General features: G+C 46.8%; 1 protein-coding gene across 2 annotated transcripts in view; it reads left to right on the top strand.

Moving 5' to 3' along the window:
- znf653 (zinc finger protein 653) overlaps positions 1-14,131 on the top strand; it is a 69,138-nt gene that overhangs the window by 31,708 nt on the left and 23,299 nt on the right. For both annotated transcript variants that reach the window (XR_013549444.1, XM_078429565.1), the window contains exons 5-6: positions 2,713-2,824; positions 10,344-10,458. Coding sequence is in view for 1 of the 2 variants with exons in the window: in XM_078429565.1 (XP_078285691.1) it covers positions 2,713-2,824; positions 10,344-10,458 (227 nt within the window). In the remaining variant the exon portion in view is untranslated. The remainder of the gene's footprint in view (positions 1-2,712; positions 2,825-10,343; positions 10,459-14,131) is intronic.

The raw sequence follows: 14,131 nt of genomic DNA, 5'->3' as shown, positions 1-14,131 counted from the left end.
AGTGGAGATGTCTTGAGGATGGTTGAGGAGCTGCTGGGCATCTTGAGGCATATGAAGTGCCTTGCTAAGGTCCGTGTAGACCAGGTCTACAGCTTTGCCTTCATAAAGAGAGGAACAACATTAGTCACCCTCCAGTCATCCGACTCCTCGTCTGTCCCTTACTGAATTCATACATCTGACCCTTACTTGGATATATCTTATTAGGCCCATGAGATTTATCTGCCTTCATATGCCTCACGGCGTCCAGCACCTCCTTGACCGGAATATGGATTGTTCTCAAGACATCTCAATTAACTGTCCCAAATTCCCTCACCTTCATGTTTTTCTCTACGGGGAAAATAGAAAGATATGCTTGCCCATCTCCTGTGCATAAATGACCGCAATGGTTTATGGGCTGCCCTCTTCTCTTTCTAGTTACCTTCTACCCTTGATCTATTGCAATGTTGGATTTGGCATCATGTTTGGCACAGATATTATGGGCCGAAGGGCCTGTTGCTATGCCTTTTCTATTGCTATTTCTATTTCTATGCCTGTTGCTATGCCTATGTTCTCTGACTAGGATTGGAGGAATTTTCTGCTGATTCGTATGGTGTTTACAATGACATAGTACAAAATAAGTGTCATTGGCAAAACTTTTCCCATGCATTCAATGTGTTCTTACAGAGTGTCCATGACATGGGTAAAATAGCTTTTAGAAGGCCATGGGTGATGGAAATTGTAACTCCGACTCCACCCAATAGTAGAAATAACCAACTGCAGGAGGAACCATATACCTAAATTAAAGAATAGGGTGACAAAGCTTTTACAGCAGGTAATAGATTATTCTTTATTCTTCACATGGACCTTTTCACCCTGTAATCTCCACACCTTATCCTTCTTTTACTTTCACTTTCATGTGTTTGTTTGGCTCTCTGTTAAATGATCTCATTATAAACATTCCATGGTTTGACATTCTAACTCTCAGCAAAACGATTTCAAGTCAAGTCAAGTCAAATTTATTTGTCACATACACATACACGATGTGCAGTGAAATGAAAGTGGCAATGCCTGCGGGTTGTGCACAAAAAAGAATTACAGTTACAGCATATAAATAAGTTAATAAGTTACTATTAGTGTCGACAAAAATTTAGTCTCTGGGGTTATAAAAGTTGACAATCCTGATGGCCTGTGGGAAGAAGCTCCGTCTCATCCTCTCCGTTTTCGCAGCGTGACAGCGGAGGCGTTTGCCTGATCGTAGCATCTGGAACAGTCCACTACTGGGGTGGCAGGGGTCCCTCATGATCTTGCTTGCTCTGGATCTGCACCTCCTGATGTATAGGTCCTGCAGGGGGACGAGTGTAGTTCCCATGGTGCGTTCTGCCGAACGCACTATTCTCTGCAGGGCCATCCTGTCCTGGGCAGAGCTGTTCCCAAACCAGACTGTAATGTTGCCGGACAGGATGCTCTCTACAGCCCCAGAGTAGAAGCAATGAAGGATCCTCAGAGACACTCTGAATTTCCTCAGTTGTCTAAGGTGGTAAAGGCGCTGCTTAGCCTTACCCACCAGTGCGGCAATGTGCGTTGCCCACGTCAGATCCTCTTTGATGCGGACTCCCAAGCATTTAAAACTGCTCACCCTATCCACAATAGACCCATTTATCTCCAGTGGCGTGTAAGTCCTTGGATGTTTAGCCCTTCTGAAGTCCACAATCAGCTCCTTTGTTTTAGTGACATTCAAGAGGAGGCTATTGTCCTGACACCAGAGTGCCAGATCAGCCACCTCCTTCCGGTAGGCCTTCTCATCGTTGTTGGAGATCCGGCCCACCACCACAGTGTCATCAGCAAACTTGATGATGGAGTTTGAGCTGAACCTGGCCCCACAGTCATGTGTGTACAGGGAGTACAGTAGGGGGCTAAGGACGCAGCCCTGGGGGTATCCTATGTTCAGGGTGAGGGAGCTAGATGTGTGTTCCCCCATCCTGACCACTTGGGGCCTGGCAGTGAGTGCCCAGGCACACAGAGGGGTGCTAAGCCCCAGTTCCAGCAGCTTCTCAGCCAGTCTGCTGGGGACTATTGTGTTGAATGCTGAACTAAAGTCAATGAACAGCATCCTCACATAGCCCCCCTAGCTGTCCATATGAGAGAGAGAGGTGTGTAGAACCTGGGAGACCGCATCATCCGGGGACCTGTTCGGACCTGTTTCTCCTGAGTTCTTCATTTAATAATGGCTCGCTTGCACTTATGGACCTGTTTCTCTTTCGTAAACTCTCCATATCTTAGATATTCTTTGCACGTGAGGTTGATTGATCACTGACTTTCCTGACAGCCATTTGCAGATTAGTTGTCCACGAGGCACATTATTTCAAAGCATTATTGTGGTTTTGTCCCATTATTCACATGCATTTCCCAACTGAAGATACCAGTAGCAGGCAAGGTAGGCCATAGTTAAGGTCATCTGGAGCACAATGCTGAGGTCCAGCCTATTAGTTTAACTCCCAGTCATTGCTGGGAATTTGTGATCTTTGTAATTAAGCCGAAGGTATTTATTCACAAAATGCTGGAGTACCTCAGCAGGTCAGGCAGCATCTCAGGAGATTGATTAATTAATTAATCAACCAATTAATTAATTAATTAATTAAGCCGATTTTTTGTGACACCTGTAGATGTCCAAATAACCAGTGAGTTGTGTAAGTAGGTATATTGACACAGTCTAATCTTTGCACCCTCTTTCAGACCAAAGAGGAAAAAACGGGGTCATGTTATTGATGCTGACGGGATATTTCAGCTGTTTCATTGTACGCATGAAGGATGCAGCCAGGTGTACATCACGTTAAATAGCTTCCAGGCAAGTACTGACCCTTGCAAATAACTCTAACTTGTTTAAAAGTCATAAGCTTGTCATGAATTCGAGAGGAGGGTAAGAAAAACACCATTAATTCAAGGGACAAATGTATTTAAATGTCATATTCTTATAGGGACGGTACAGTGGCACAGCGGTAGAGTTGCTGCTTTACAGCGCTAGAGACAGGGGCTCGTTCCTGACTACAGGTGTTGTCTGTACGGAGTTTGCACGTTCTTGTGACCTACATGGGTATTCTCCAGGATCTCTGGTTTCCTTCCACACTCAAGCCATAAACTTTTGTAAGTTAATTGGCTTGGTATAATTATAAATTGTTCGTAATGTGTGCAGGGTAGCATTAGTGTACTTGTGTGGGGATCGCTGGTCGGCACGGACTCGGTGGGCCGAAGGTTATGTTTCCGCGCTGTATCTCTAAACTAAAAACTAAAAAAAAAAGCACTGTGACCAGAACAATGAAAGTCTTAAGGGCCTGTCCCACTTAAGCGATTTTTTAGGCGACTGCTGGCGACTGTCAAAGTCGTAGCAGATCGCCAAAATTTTCTTTGACCACGACAATGCCGAGACAGGTCGAGATTACACTGCCTTCGGAAACATCGCAAAATTCCCACGCTTATCAATGCTTCTCCGGCGTCCTAATCTTCGCTGAAATCACTGACAAGTTGGTAATTACTTGAGAGTTTTGAAATATAACATCTTGCCCGGGTTACTTGAAAGCCAAGCTTCACGGTAACAAGGCATAAAGTGGATTGACTTCCAGTTTACTAATAGCAGTATTAAGAAATTTAATTTTAAAAGTGGTTGAGTGGATTTTTGTGGGGAGTGTGGGCATTCTTTGAAAATGTACGGGAGATGCATATCTGGTTTCTGGGTTGCATATCTGGGTTGGGAGCCTACTTTAAATGTAATCGCTGATGGCCATAAACATCGTGAAAAGTCCTACGCTTACCTGACCGTCACACTGTCGCCTCCAATCTACCTGTCAAATGTCCTGACGGTAAATAAATTGGTTAAACACAAGTATTTTATGGTATCTTCAAATGACTTTACTTAATTTAATATTACATGCTTCTAAATGCATCTAAAACCACCTAGCAAACCTGGGGACAGCATGCGACAGCGCCCGCAATAAGCAACGATACCTGGCGACAAGCCAGCTGTCGCCGAGGAATTTCACTCCGGATGATTTCTCAGCGACGCGCCGAGATCCACTACGATTCTCTGAAGACTCCTCACGATCATGCCCGCGAGACCCCGGCGAACTGTCGGCGACAGCCTAGTAACCAGCAGTCGCCTTATAATCGCCTAAGTGAGACAGGCCCTTTAGTTACTGCAGCTGTACAGGCACATTAACTCAACAACACAGCACCTGAATATACACTCATTTATCAGTTACACTGGGTAATCATACCATCATAATACAACCCAAGTAGAGTTCCTGCCTTATAGTGAATGCAGCGCCGGAGACCTGGCTTTGATCCTGACTACGGGCGCTGTCTGTACGGAGTTTGTACGTTCTCCCCGTGACCTGCATGGGTTTTGTCCGAGATCTTCAGTTTCCTCCCACACTCCAAAGATGAACAGGTATGTAGGCTAATTGGCTTGGTGCATATAAAAATTGGCCCTGGGTGGTTGTAGGACAGTGTTAATGTGAGGGGATCGCTGGTTGGTGCGGACCTGGTGGGCCGAAGGGCCTGTTTCCATGCTGTATCTCTAAACTAAACTATCCCAAAGTACGTAGTGTAATCCATACAACGTCCACAGTAGTTTGTTGCAGAGGGAGGGTTGTGCTTAGAGTCGAGCAGGGTGGATAAAGAGCCTGATGGTTGATGGGGAAAAGGCTATTCTTGAACTTGGAGGTTTTGGGCTGATGCGCCTTCTTCCCGATGGTAGCAGCAAGCTGACAGCATGGCCAAGTTGTTGTGAGTCTTTGATGATATTAGCTGCCTTCTTGATTCAGTACTTCCTGTAGATCCCTTGAATAGTGGGAAGATCAATATCTGATAATTGGGCAATGTCAACTAATTTTCATTCTTGGGTGTTTTGAGTTACCGAACCAGGCCCGTGTTGCCACTAGTCAGTATACTCTCCATCATACTGTAAAAGTTCAATAGAGTATTCAGCGAAAAGGCAAATAAATGTCAGATGCTGATAGGCTTTCTTCGTGGTTGAATCAAAGTGCTTGGGCCAAGATAGAACTTCAGAGGTGTGCATGTCCAGTAACTTGAGCTGATTACTCTCTCCACCGCAGTCTTGCTGATAAAGACAGGTTCATGGATCTTTGTCTTTCCCTTTCTGAAGTCAACAATCCGCTCCATGATCTTGCTAATGTTAAGACCAAAATAGTTGTTCTGACACTATTCAATCAGATATACTGTAATAAAGTCATACGTCTTTCAGCAAGCCAACCAAGATACCCCATCTAGGCAAGTCCCATTTAGCCCAGATCCCTCTAAACCTTTCCTCTCCAACTACATGTCTGAGTGCCTTCCTCAACCACTATGTCCATAAGATCACCCCTTGGATGCCCCAAAGAATAACGTTCTAGTCTGCTCAATATCTCCATATAGTTCAGGCCCTTGAATCCTGGCAATATCCTCATAAATCTGCTCTGCATTCTTTCCAGCTTAATAACATCCTTCCATGACTGATGCAGGCCTGTGTGCCAAAAGCCTTCTTCACCACCCTACCTACCTGTGACTACTTTCAAGGAACTGTGTACATGTACTCCTCGATCCCTCTGCTCCACAGCACTCCCCAAGACCTTACCATTCACCGTGAAGGTCTTGCCCTGGTTTGACTCCCCAATATGCAACATCTCACACATTTCTGAAACTCCATTTGTGTTTCCTCAGTCCACTTGCCCAGCTGATCAAGGTCCTGCTGTAATGTTTGATAACCACTTGTCCTCTCCCCACTATCCTTGTCACACAAGGCAGATGAGGCAGCTTTGATGTTAAAGATAACCTGGTAAGGTGACACAAGTAACACATTTTGTGATATTTATAAAGTTTCAATTGTTTCATTCAATTTGTGTAAATGACCACAATGCTGAAAGACTAATTTATGTCCATGTATAAAATCTGATGACCTCTATTTTCCATGAATGGTATTCAGCAGTTTGGTTAACTGATAAACTGGCTTTAATTTTTTTTTAAATACCCACAATTAAATTTCAGCATTTTAAATCATGCAACAAAATGAGAACTTGGTAGTCAAAGCAATTTAAATTACCTTAATTTGAATAAATAATGAATTAGTCACTGAATTCCTGCAAAGACAACAATCCTTGACCACAAATTTTCCAAATATTTTACTTCAGCTCAATTGTAAGCAATTTTGGCCACCATATTTGAGGAAGGATGTGCTGGCTCGAGAGAGGGTCCAGAGGTTCACAAGAATGATCCCAGGAATTAGGGGGTATGGGGAGAAGGCAGGAACGGGGTTACTGATTGTGAATGATCAGCCATGATCACATTAAATGGTAGTGCTGGCTTGAAGGGCCAAATGGCCTACACCTATTGTCTATTGTTTATTGAATGAGTAGGTTATCCGATGAGCGTTTATCGGCACTGGGCCTGTAGTCGCTGGAGATTAGAAGAATGAGGGGGGACCTCATTGAGACATACAGAATGGTGAAAGGCTTGGATAGAGTGTATGTGGAGAGGATGTTTCCAGTAGTGGGACAGTCTAGAACTGGAGATCAAAGCCTCAGACTTTCATTTAGGAAGGAGATTAGGAATTTCTTTACTCAAAGGGTGATTAATCTGTGGAATTCTTTGCCACAGAAGTCTGTAGAGGCCAAGTCAGTGAATATTTTTAAGGCAGAGATAGATAGATTCTTGATTAGTACAGGCGTCAGAGGTTATGGGGAGAAGGCAGGAGAAAGGGGTTAGGAGGGAGAGATAGCTTAGCCATGATTGAATGGTGGAGTGGACTTGCTGGGCTGAATGGCCTAATTCTACTCCTATTTATTACGACCTTATGACCTTAACTAAGTATTTTTACATTGGAATTTACACAGGCAAGTCTATTTCTGTCTTTCTTCTTACAATCTGATCAGTTTAGTTTAGAAATACAGCATGGAACATTTCGGCTCACTGAGTCCACGCCACCCATCACTCACCCATGCACTAATTCTATCCTACACACGAGGGACAATTTACAGAAGCCAGTTAACCTACAAACCTGTATGTCTTTAGAATGTGGAGAAAACCGAGGCACCCAGAGAAACCTACATGGTCACAGGGAGAATATGCAAACACCACACAGACCTCATCGAGGTGAGGATCAAACCCAGGACTCTGACCCCATAAGGGAGCAACTCTGCCACTGTGCCGCCTTGCTATCTAAATTCATCAAGACTTAAGTACTGTAAGAAAATAACTGCAGATGCTGGTACAAATCGAAGGTATTTATTCACAAAATGCTGGAGTAACTCAGCAGGTCAGGCAGCATCTCGGGAGAGAAGGAAAGGGGGACGTTTCGGGTCGGGACCCTTCTTCAGACTGATGTCAGGGGGGCGGGACAAAGGAAGGATATAGGTGGAGACAGGAAGATAGAGGGAGAATCGGGAAGGGGGAGGGGAAGAGAGGGACAGAGAAACTATCTAAAGTTGGAGAAGCCAATGTTCATACTGCTGGGCTGCAAGCTGCCCAAGCGAAATATGAGGTGCTGTTCCTCCAATTTCCGGTGGACCTCACTATGGCACTGGAGGAGGCCCATGACAGAAAGGTCAGACTGGAAGTGGGAGGGGGAGTTGAAGTGCTCAACCACCGGGAAATCAGGTTAGTTAAGGCGGACTGAGCGAAGGTGTTGAGTGAAACGATCGCCGAGCCTGCGTTTGGTTTCGCCGATGTAAAGAAGTTGACATCTGGAGCAGCGGAAACAATAGATGAGGTTGGAGGAGATGCAGGTGAACCTCTGTCTCACCTGGAAAGACTGTTTGGGTCCTTGGATGGAGTTGAGGGGGGAGGTAAAGGAACAGGTGGTGCATCTCCTGCGATTGCAGGCGAAAGTGCCCGGGGATGGGGTGGTTTGGGTAGGAAGGGACGAGTGGACCAGGGAGTTACGGAGGGAACAGTCTCTGTGGAACGCAGAAAGGGGAGGGGATGGGAAGATGTGGCCAGTAGTGGGGTCCCGTTGTAGGTGACGGAAATGTTGGAGGATAATTTGTTGGATACGCTGGCTGATGGGGTGGAAGGTGAGAACAAGGGGGATTCTGTCCTTGTTACGAATGGGGGGAGGGGGAGCAAGAGCGGAGCTGTGGGATGTAGAAGAGACCCTAGTGAGAGCCTCATCTATAATGGAAGAGGGGAAGCCCCGTTTCCTGAAGAATGAGGACATTTCTGATGCCCTAGTGTGAAACACCTCATCCCGGGCGCAGATGCGGCGTAGACGGAGGAATTGGGAGTAGGGGATAGACTTTTTGCAGGAGACAGGGTGGGAAGAAGTGTAGTCCAGATAGCTGTGTGAGTCAGTGGGTTTATAGTAGATGTCAGTCACTAGTCTGTCTCCTGTGATGGAGATGGTGAGGTCCAGAAATGGGAGGGAGATGTCGGAGATAGTCCAAGGGCAGGATGGAAATTGGAAGTGAAGTGTATGGTCAGTGAGTTCTGCATGGGTACAAGAGCCAATGCAGTCGTCGATGTAGCGGAGGTAGAGTTCGGGAGGTAGAGACTAAAGTACTGATAATTTGAAGTACAGCTGAACAGGAACTACATATTTCCCATCATCTGTGCTATAATCAAAGGGGAAGAACTGGGCATTGAATGTGTAAAAGTACATTGAATATAGAGGCTTGTTTAGAAGTGCACAGCGGCAATATTTCATACAAAAAATTGCCACAAATAATAATGACATGACAGGCCTGTTAAGTCTACAGAAGTGTCCTGACAAAATATTGTCTGTCCATTCCCTCTACAAATGCTACCTGACCTGTTGAGTTCCTAATTGCACTGCTTTTGTTTCAGGATGCCAGCAACTTCAGCTTTGTGTGTCTCCAGCTTATTAATTTGTTTATAATAACATAGGCTTGTATTCACTGGAGTTTAGAAGGATGAGAGGGTATCTTATAGAAACATACAAAATTATAAAAGGACTGGACAAGTTAGATGCAGGAAAAATGTTCCCAATGTTGGGCGAGTCCAGAACCAGGGGCCACAGTCTTAGAATAAAGGGGAGGCCATTTAAAACTGAGGTGAGAAAATACTTTTTCACCCAGAGAGTTGTGAATTTGTGGAATTCTCTGTCACAGAGGGCAGTGGAAGCCAAATCACTGGATGGATTTAAGAGAGAGTTAGATAGAGCTCTCGGGTTAGTGGAATCAAGGGATATGGGGAGAAAGCAGGCACGGGTTATTGATTGTGGACGATCAGCCATGATCACAATGAATGGCGGTGCCGGCTCGAATGGCCTCCTCCTGCACCTATTTTCTATGTTTCTAACATAACAATACCGCAAAACGCAATGCACTGAGGCTTCATGTAATTAATTATGCGAGGCTTGACTGTTGAATAGATAAGTAATTTCAATTTGATTAAATAGTTCTGCTATTAATGATGTTGTCACTCTGCTTATCTCCTGTCAATACGTTATTGAGGAAATTTACACTTTATCCATTTGAAAGTGCTAGTATGTTGCTTATCTCCAGTTTCTACTGCTCTCATTGTAACGATGGATCTGATAGACCTCAAACAACCAGTCCAGCTATCCCTCAGCTCATCTTTTCATGCTATCCAACATTTACAAATCAGATGTCAAAAAAAGGCAATCAGTAATGTTGGTGCTGCTGTGAATCCTCATTTGAGGATGATTTGATGCAATTTGTTTTCATCAATTAGAAAATAACATTTCAGCAATAGATCTGTAGACCAAAGGTATCATTCCCAGAGAATATAACTGGAATTTATTGGAACAGATTTGCACATTGGTTTTAGCAGGTCAGCTACAACCTTACTTGGATAATCTTGAATAGTAGAACTGAATTTGATTTTTTGAGTTTAATGAAGAGAAGCAGTGTGCAAATAAGCCATTCGGCCCACCGAGTCCACACCGACTAGTGATTCCCGCACATTAACACTATCCTACACGCACTAAGGACAATTTACATTTATGCCAAGCCAATTAACCTACAAACCTGCACGTCTTTGGAGTGTGGGAGGAAACCGAAGATCTCGGATAAAACCCACGTGGCCACGGGGAGAATTACCAACACCATGCAGACTGCACCCGTAGTTGGTATCGAACCCGGATCTCTGGTGCTGTAAGCACTGTAAGGCAGCAACTCTACCGCTGCGCCACTGTGCCATTGATAAAATTACACATTTGCTTGCAATTGTTCCCTGTCATTGTTTAATTTCAACAAATAGATAAAAAGGAATTGTGTTCACTACTGCCACGCGAAAGAAGGGGATGTTAAGAATTGTAGTGTCACAATCCAGCAAATGTTTGTGCAAAACAAAACTGTTACCTCATTTCATTTACAAAATCTTTTATTTCTGTCCAGAATCATGTCAACCTGGTGCACAGAAAAGGGAAAACGAAAGTCTGCTCACACCCAGGTTGTGGGAAGAGGTTTTATTTATCAAATCACCTGCGGAGGCACATGATCATTCACTCAGGTAGGTCTCAGACTAAATTCTACTGCCTTATGTGGAGGAATTTCTGCCCTCGTTTTTAGTGCTGAGATTTTGAATTTGGTCTGTTTTTAGGGAAGTGGAAACTATGAAAATCAATTCTTTAAGCTCCTTTTGAATATTGCAAATCAGGAAATTGGAAGGTTTAGTGATGTGCAGGAAGGAACTGTTGGTGCTGGATTAAACCGAAGATAGACACAAATTGCAGCTGGTGATCAGAGTGGTGACAAGAGTGGTGACAAGTCTGAAGAAGGGTCTCGACCTGAAAGTTCACCCATTCTTTCTATCCAGTGATGCTGCGTGTGTCGCTGAGTTACTCCAGCATTTTGTGTCTATCGAAGGTTTAGTGATCTCTGGTCACCAGCTCTTCTAATTGGTAAGGAGATGTTTTCTATGTGGTTGTTGCACATCAAGCCATTTTGAATCTGACTGCATCTTTCGTCCAGATAGGTTAATTAGTTCCTTGTGCATTTTACTGGTGTTGATATCTTTAAATGGGTGTTGAGTTATTAATGAAACAGTCCAAACTAGTTCAGCACAAGTGCATATCTAGATGAATTTCTCATTTCCTGAGGAAATGTGTTGAGGAAATTTCTCCGCTGCCTGACAAAATGGCCGCTGTAGCGACCATAGAGAATGGTCCAGGTCGTCGAACCCTCGGATTGGCCAGCGAGGTCACGTGGGAACGCGACCATGGGGATTGGTCCAGGGAGCGACATCGCTGATTGGCCAGCGATGTCATGTGCGCGTTTGGCGCCCGATTTAGTTAGTTCGACGAAGTCTTCGAGGAAGACAGTAAGTTTGTGATGGTTGTCCTTTACCTTGTTGTTTAACTCTGTATTCGAATATTGCGGCTGCAATAAACTTCTTCTACAACCAACAAGTTTCGGACTCGCCATATTGGTGACCCCGACGTGATCTGGACGATCACCGACTAAGCAGGAACCCGACGCCTCGTTGACGATGACCGCGCCGGGCACACCGGAGTCAAGCGCGGCAAGCGTTCATCTTCCGTTGTTTTGGACGCACGCACCGCAAGCTTGGTTTATCCACACCGAAGCTCAATTTCATATAAAGAAGGTGTCGGACGAATCCACGATGTACTACTACCTCGTCAGCGCTCTATCGCCGGACACAACCAAGCGCGTGATGCGGTTCATCGTGAATCCACCTGCGGAAAACAAGTACGAGGCCATGAAGAAAGTATTACTGCGAATCTTCGGGTTTAATAAGCATGGTGGTGCGGCAAGACTCCTGCACCTACCGGATCTTGGAGACCAACTGCCTTCCGTCCTCATGTCCGAAATGATGATGCTAGCCGGTGAGCATACGGATTGCCCTATGTTCGAACAGGCATTCCGCGAGAGACTTCCCGAGGATGTCCGACTGCCGCTCACGGATTGTTCTTTTAAGGACCCCGAAGCATATGCAGCGAAAGCGGACGCCCTCATAGCGGCAAAAAACAAGGCAAGTGGTTCGATCAACAAGGTCTCGACATCAGTGACCACGCCACAGCGACGGCAATATGGCGCCACATCTCCCGCCAATTCTCCGAAAGCCCGCCAAAAAGACCCGCACAAGCGCGGCTGGTGCTATTATCACCTACAATGGGGTAACGACTCCCGCAACTGCCGTTTGCCTTGTACCTTCGCGGGAAATGCCTCGGCCGATCGTACATAGGGGCAGTTACGATTGGCCAGAACCGGCGCCTCTATGTCCATGATCGATTCACGGACACAGAATTTTTGGTAGACACGGGAGCCATCGTCAGCATAGTGCCGCCGACCGACCTCGAAACCAGATCGGGTAAGACAGGTCCCACCCTCATCGCGGTTAATGGCAGCCCAATTCGCACTTTCGGTACACGGAAGATGTCCCTTGTGTTAGGCCTCCGCACGTACGAATGGCCATTCATCATAGCCGACGTCAAACAAGCGATCCTGGGCGCAGATTTTCTCTGGGCTTTTTCACTGGTTCCTGATGTCCGCGGTAACGACCTCCGACCCTCCGCCGAAGATGAGCACGTCGCTCCGACAATCGCCTCCTCGCCCAGCCCTACTGTCCAGGCCGTAGTCGCGGCCCCCGACTCGTATGCTGCGATTCTGGCAGAGTTTCCAGAGCTGCTCATCCAACGTTTTGACACGCCTTCGGCCAAGCACGGCGTGGTCCATCACATCCGCACCGAAGGCCCTCCCGTTTTCGCTCGGGCCAGGAGACTACCGCCAGACAAACTGGTGGTGGCACGGGCGGAGTTCAGGAAGATGGAGGAAATGGGAATTGTCCGTCAGTCTGACAGCCCGTGGGCCTCGCCGTTACATATGGTCTCCAAGGCATCTGGGGGGTGGAGACCATGTGGCAATTATCGGCGTCTCAATGCTGTCACCACGGCTGATCGCTACCCCATACCGCACCTGCAGGATTTTTCATCCGGGCTGGAAGGAGCGGTGGTGTTTTCCAAAATCGATTTGGTGCGAGGATACCATCAGATTCCGGTGCGACCGGAGGACATACAGAAAACTGCAACAATTACTCCGTTCGGGTTGTTTGAATGGTTGCGTATGCCTTTCGGTTTAAAGAACGCGGCACAGGCTTTCCAGCGACTGATGGACCGCGTAGGCCGGGGTTTACCCTTTTTGTTTATTTATTTAGACGACATCCTGGTCGCCAGCCCCTCAGTGCAGGAACACCAGGCCCATTTGCGGACCGTGTTCCAGCGGCTCCAAGACCACGGGCTCATTATCCAACCCTCCAAATGTCAATTCGGCCTTCCTGCTCTTGATTTTCTAGGGCACAGAATTACCCCTGCCGGCGCCTCCCCTTTACCCGAGAAGGTGGAGGCTATCCGGGCATTTCCCAGGCCCACCACAGTAAAAGGGCTACAGGAGTTCGTAGGCATGGTTAATTTCTACCATAGGTTCGTTCCGGCAGCTGCGCGAGTCATGCGCCCACTTTTCCAATGCCTTGCAGGGAATCCGGTAGAGTTGATATGGTCCCCGACCGCAGAGTCGGCTTTTACAGCAGCTAAGGCAGCCTTGGCAGGCGCCACCATGTTGGTCCATCCGAGCCCCTCCGCCCCCACGGCCCTGACGGTTGACGCCTCTGACGTGGCGGTAGGCGGGGTTCTGGAGCAGCAGGTCGGTGGCCGTTGGCAGCCTTTAGCGTTTTTCAGCCGGCAACTAAATTCGGCCGAGCTGAAGTATAGCGCATTTGACCGAGAGCTTCTGGCTCTCTATTTAGCTGTTCGTCATTTCAGGTACTTCCTCGAGGGCCGCCCATTTGTGGCATTTACGGACCACAAGCCATTAACATTTGCTTTTTTGAAATTGTCTGACCCATGGTCGGCCCGCCAGCAGCGGCACCTGACTGCTATCTCCGAATTTACCACCGATGTCCGTCATGTCGCGGGTAAGCTTAATGCCGTTGCTGACGCCCTGTCTAGACCTGCTTTTCCCCCTATTTCGGCGGTGGACTGCGAAGTGGATCCCCAGGAGCTTGCGGAGGCACAGCTTCTAGCGGATACCGTTTCGGCTTACCGGTCCACCTCTTCGAGGTTGAAGTTGGCCCAGGTAGCTTGTGGGTCGGAGGGCACAAAAGTCTGGTGCGATGTTTCTCTTTCCCGTCCCAGGCCGGTAGTACCGCCCTCCCTTCAGCGCCGGGT

The sequence above is a fragment of the Rhinoraja longicauda genome, chromosome 37 (assembly GCF_053455715.1).
Source record: "Rhinoraja longicauda isolate Sanriku21f chromosome 37, sRhiLon1.1, whole genome shotgun sequence".
NCBI lineage: Eukaryota > Metazoa > Chordata > Chondrichthyes > Rajiformes > Arhynchobatidae > Rhinoraja > Rhinoraja longicauda.
The sequence above is the reverse complement of the archived record's forward strand: the minus strand, read 5'-3'. Positions and strand labels throughout refer to the sequence as shown.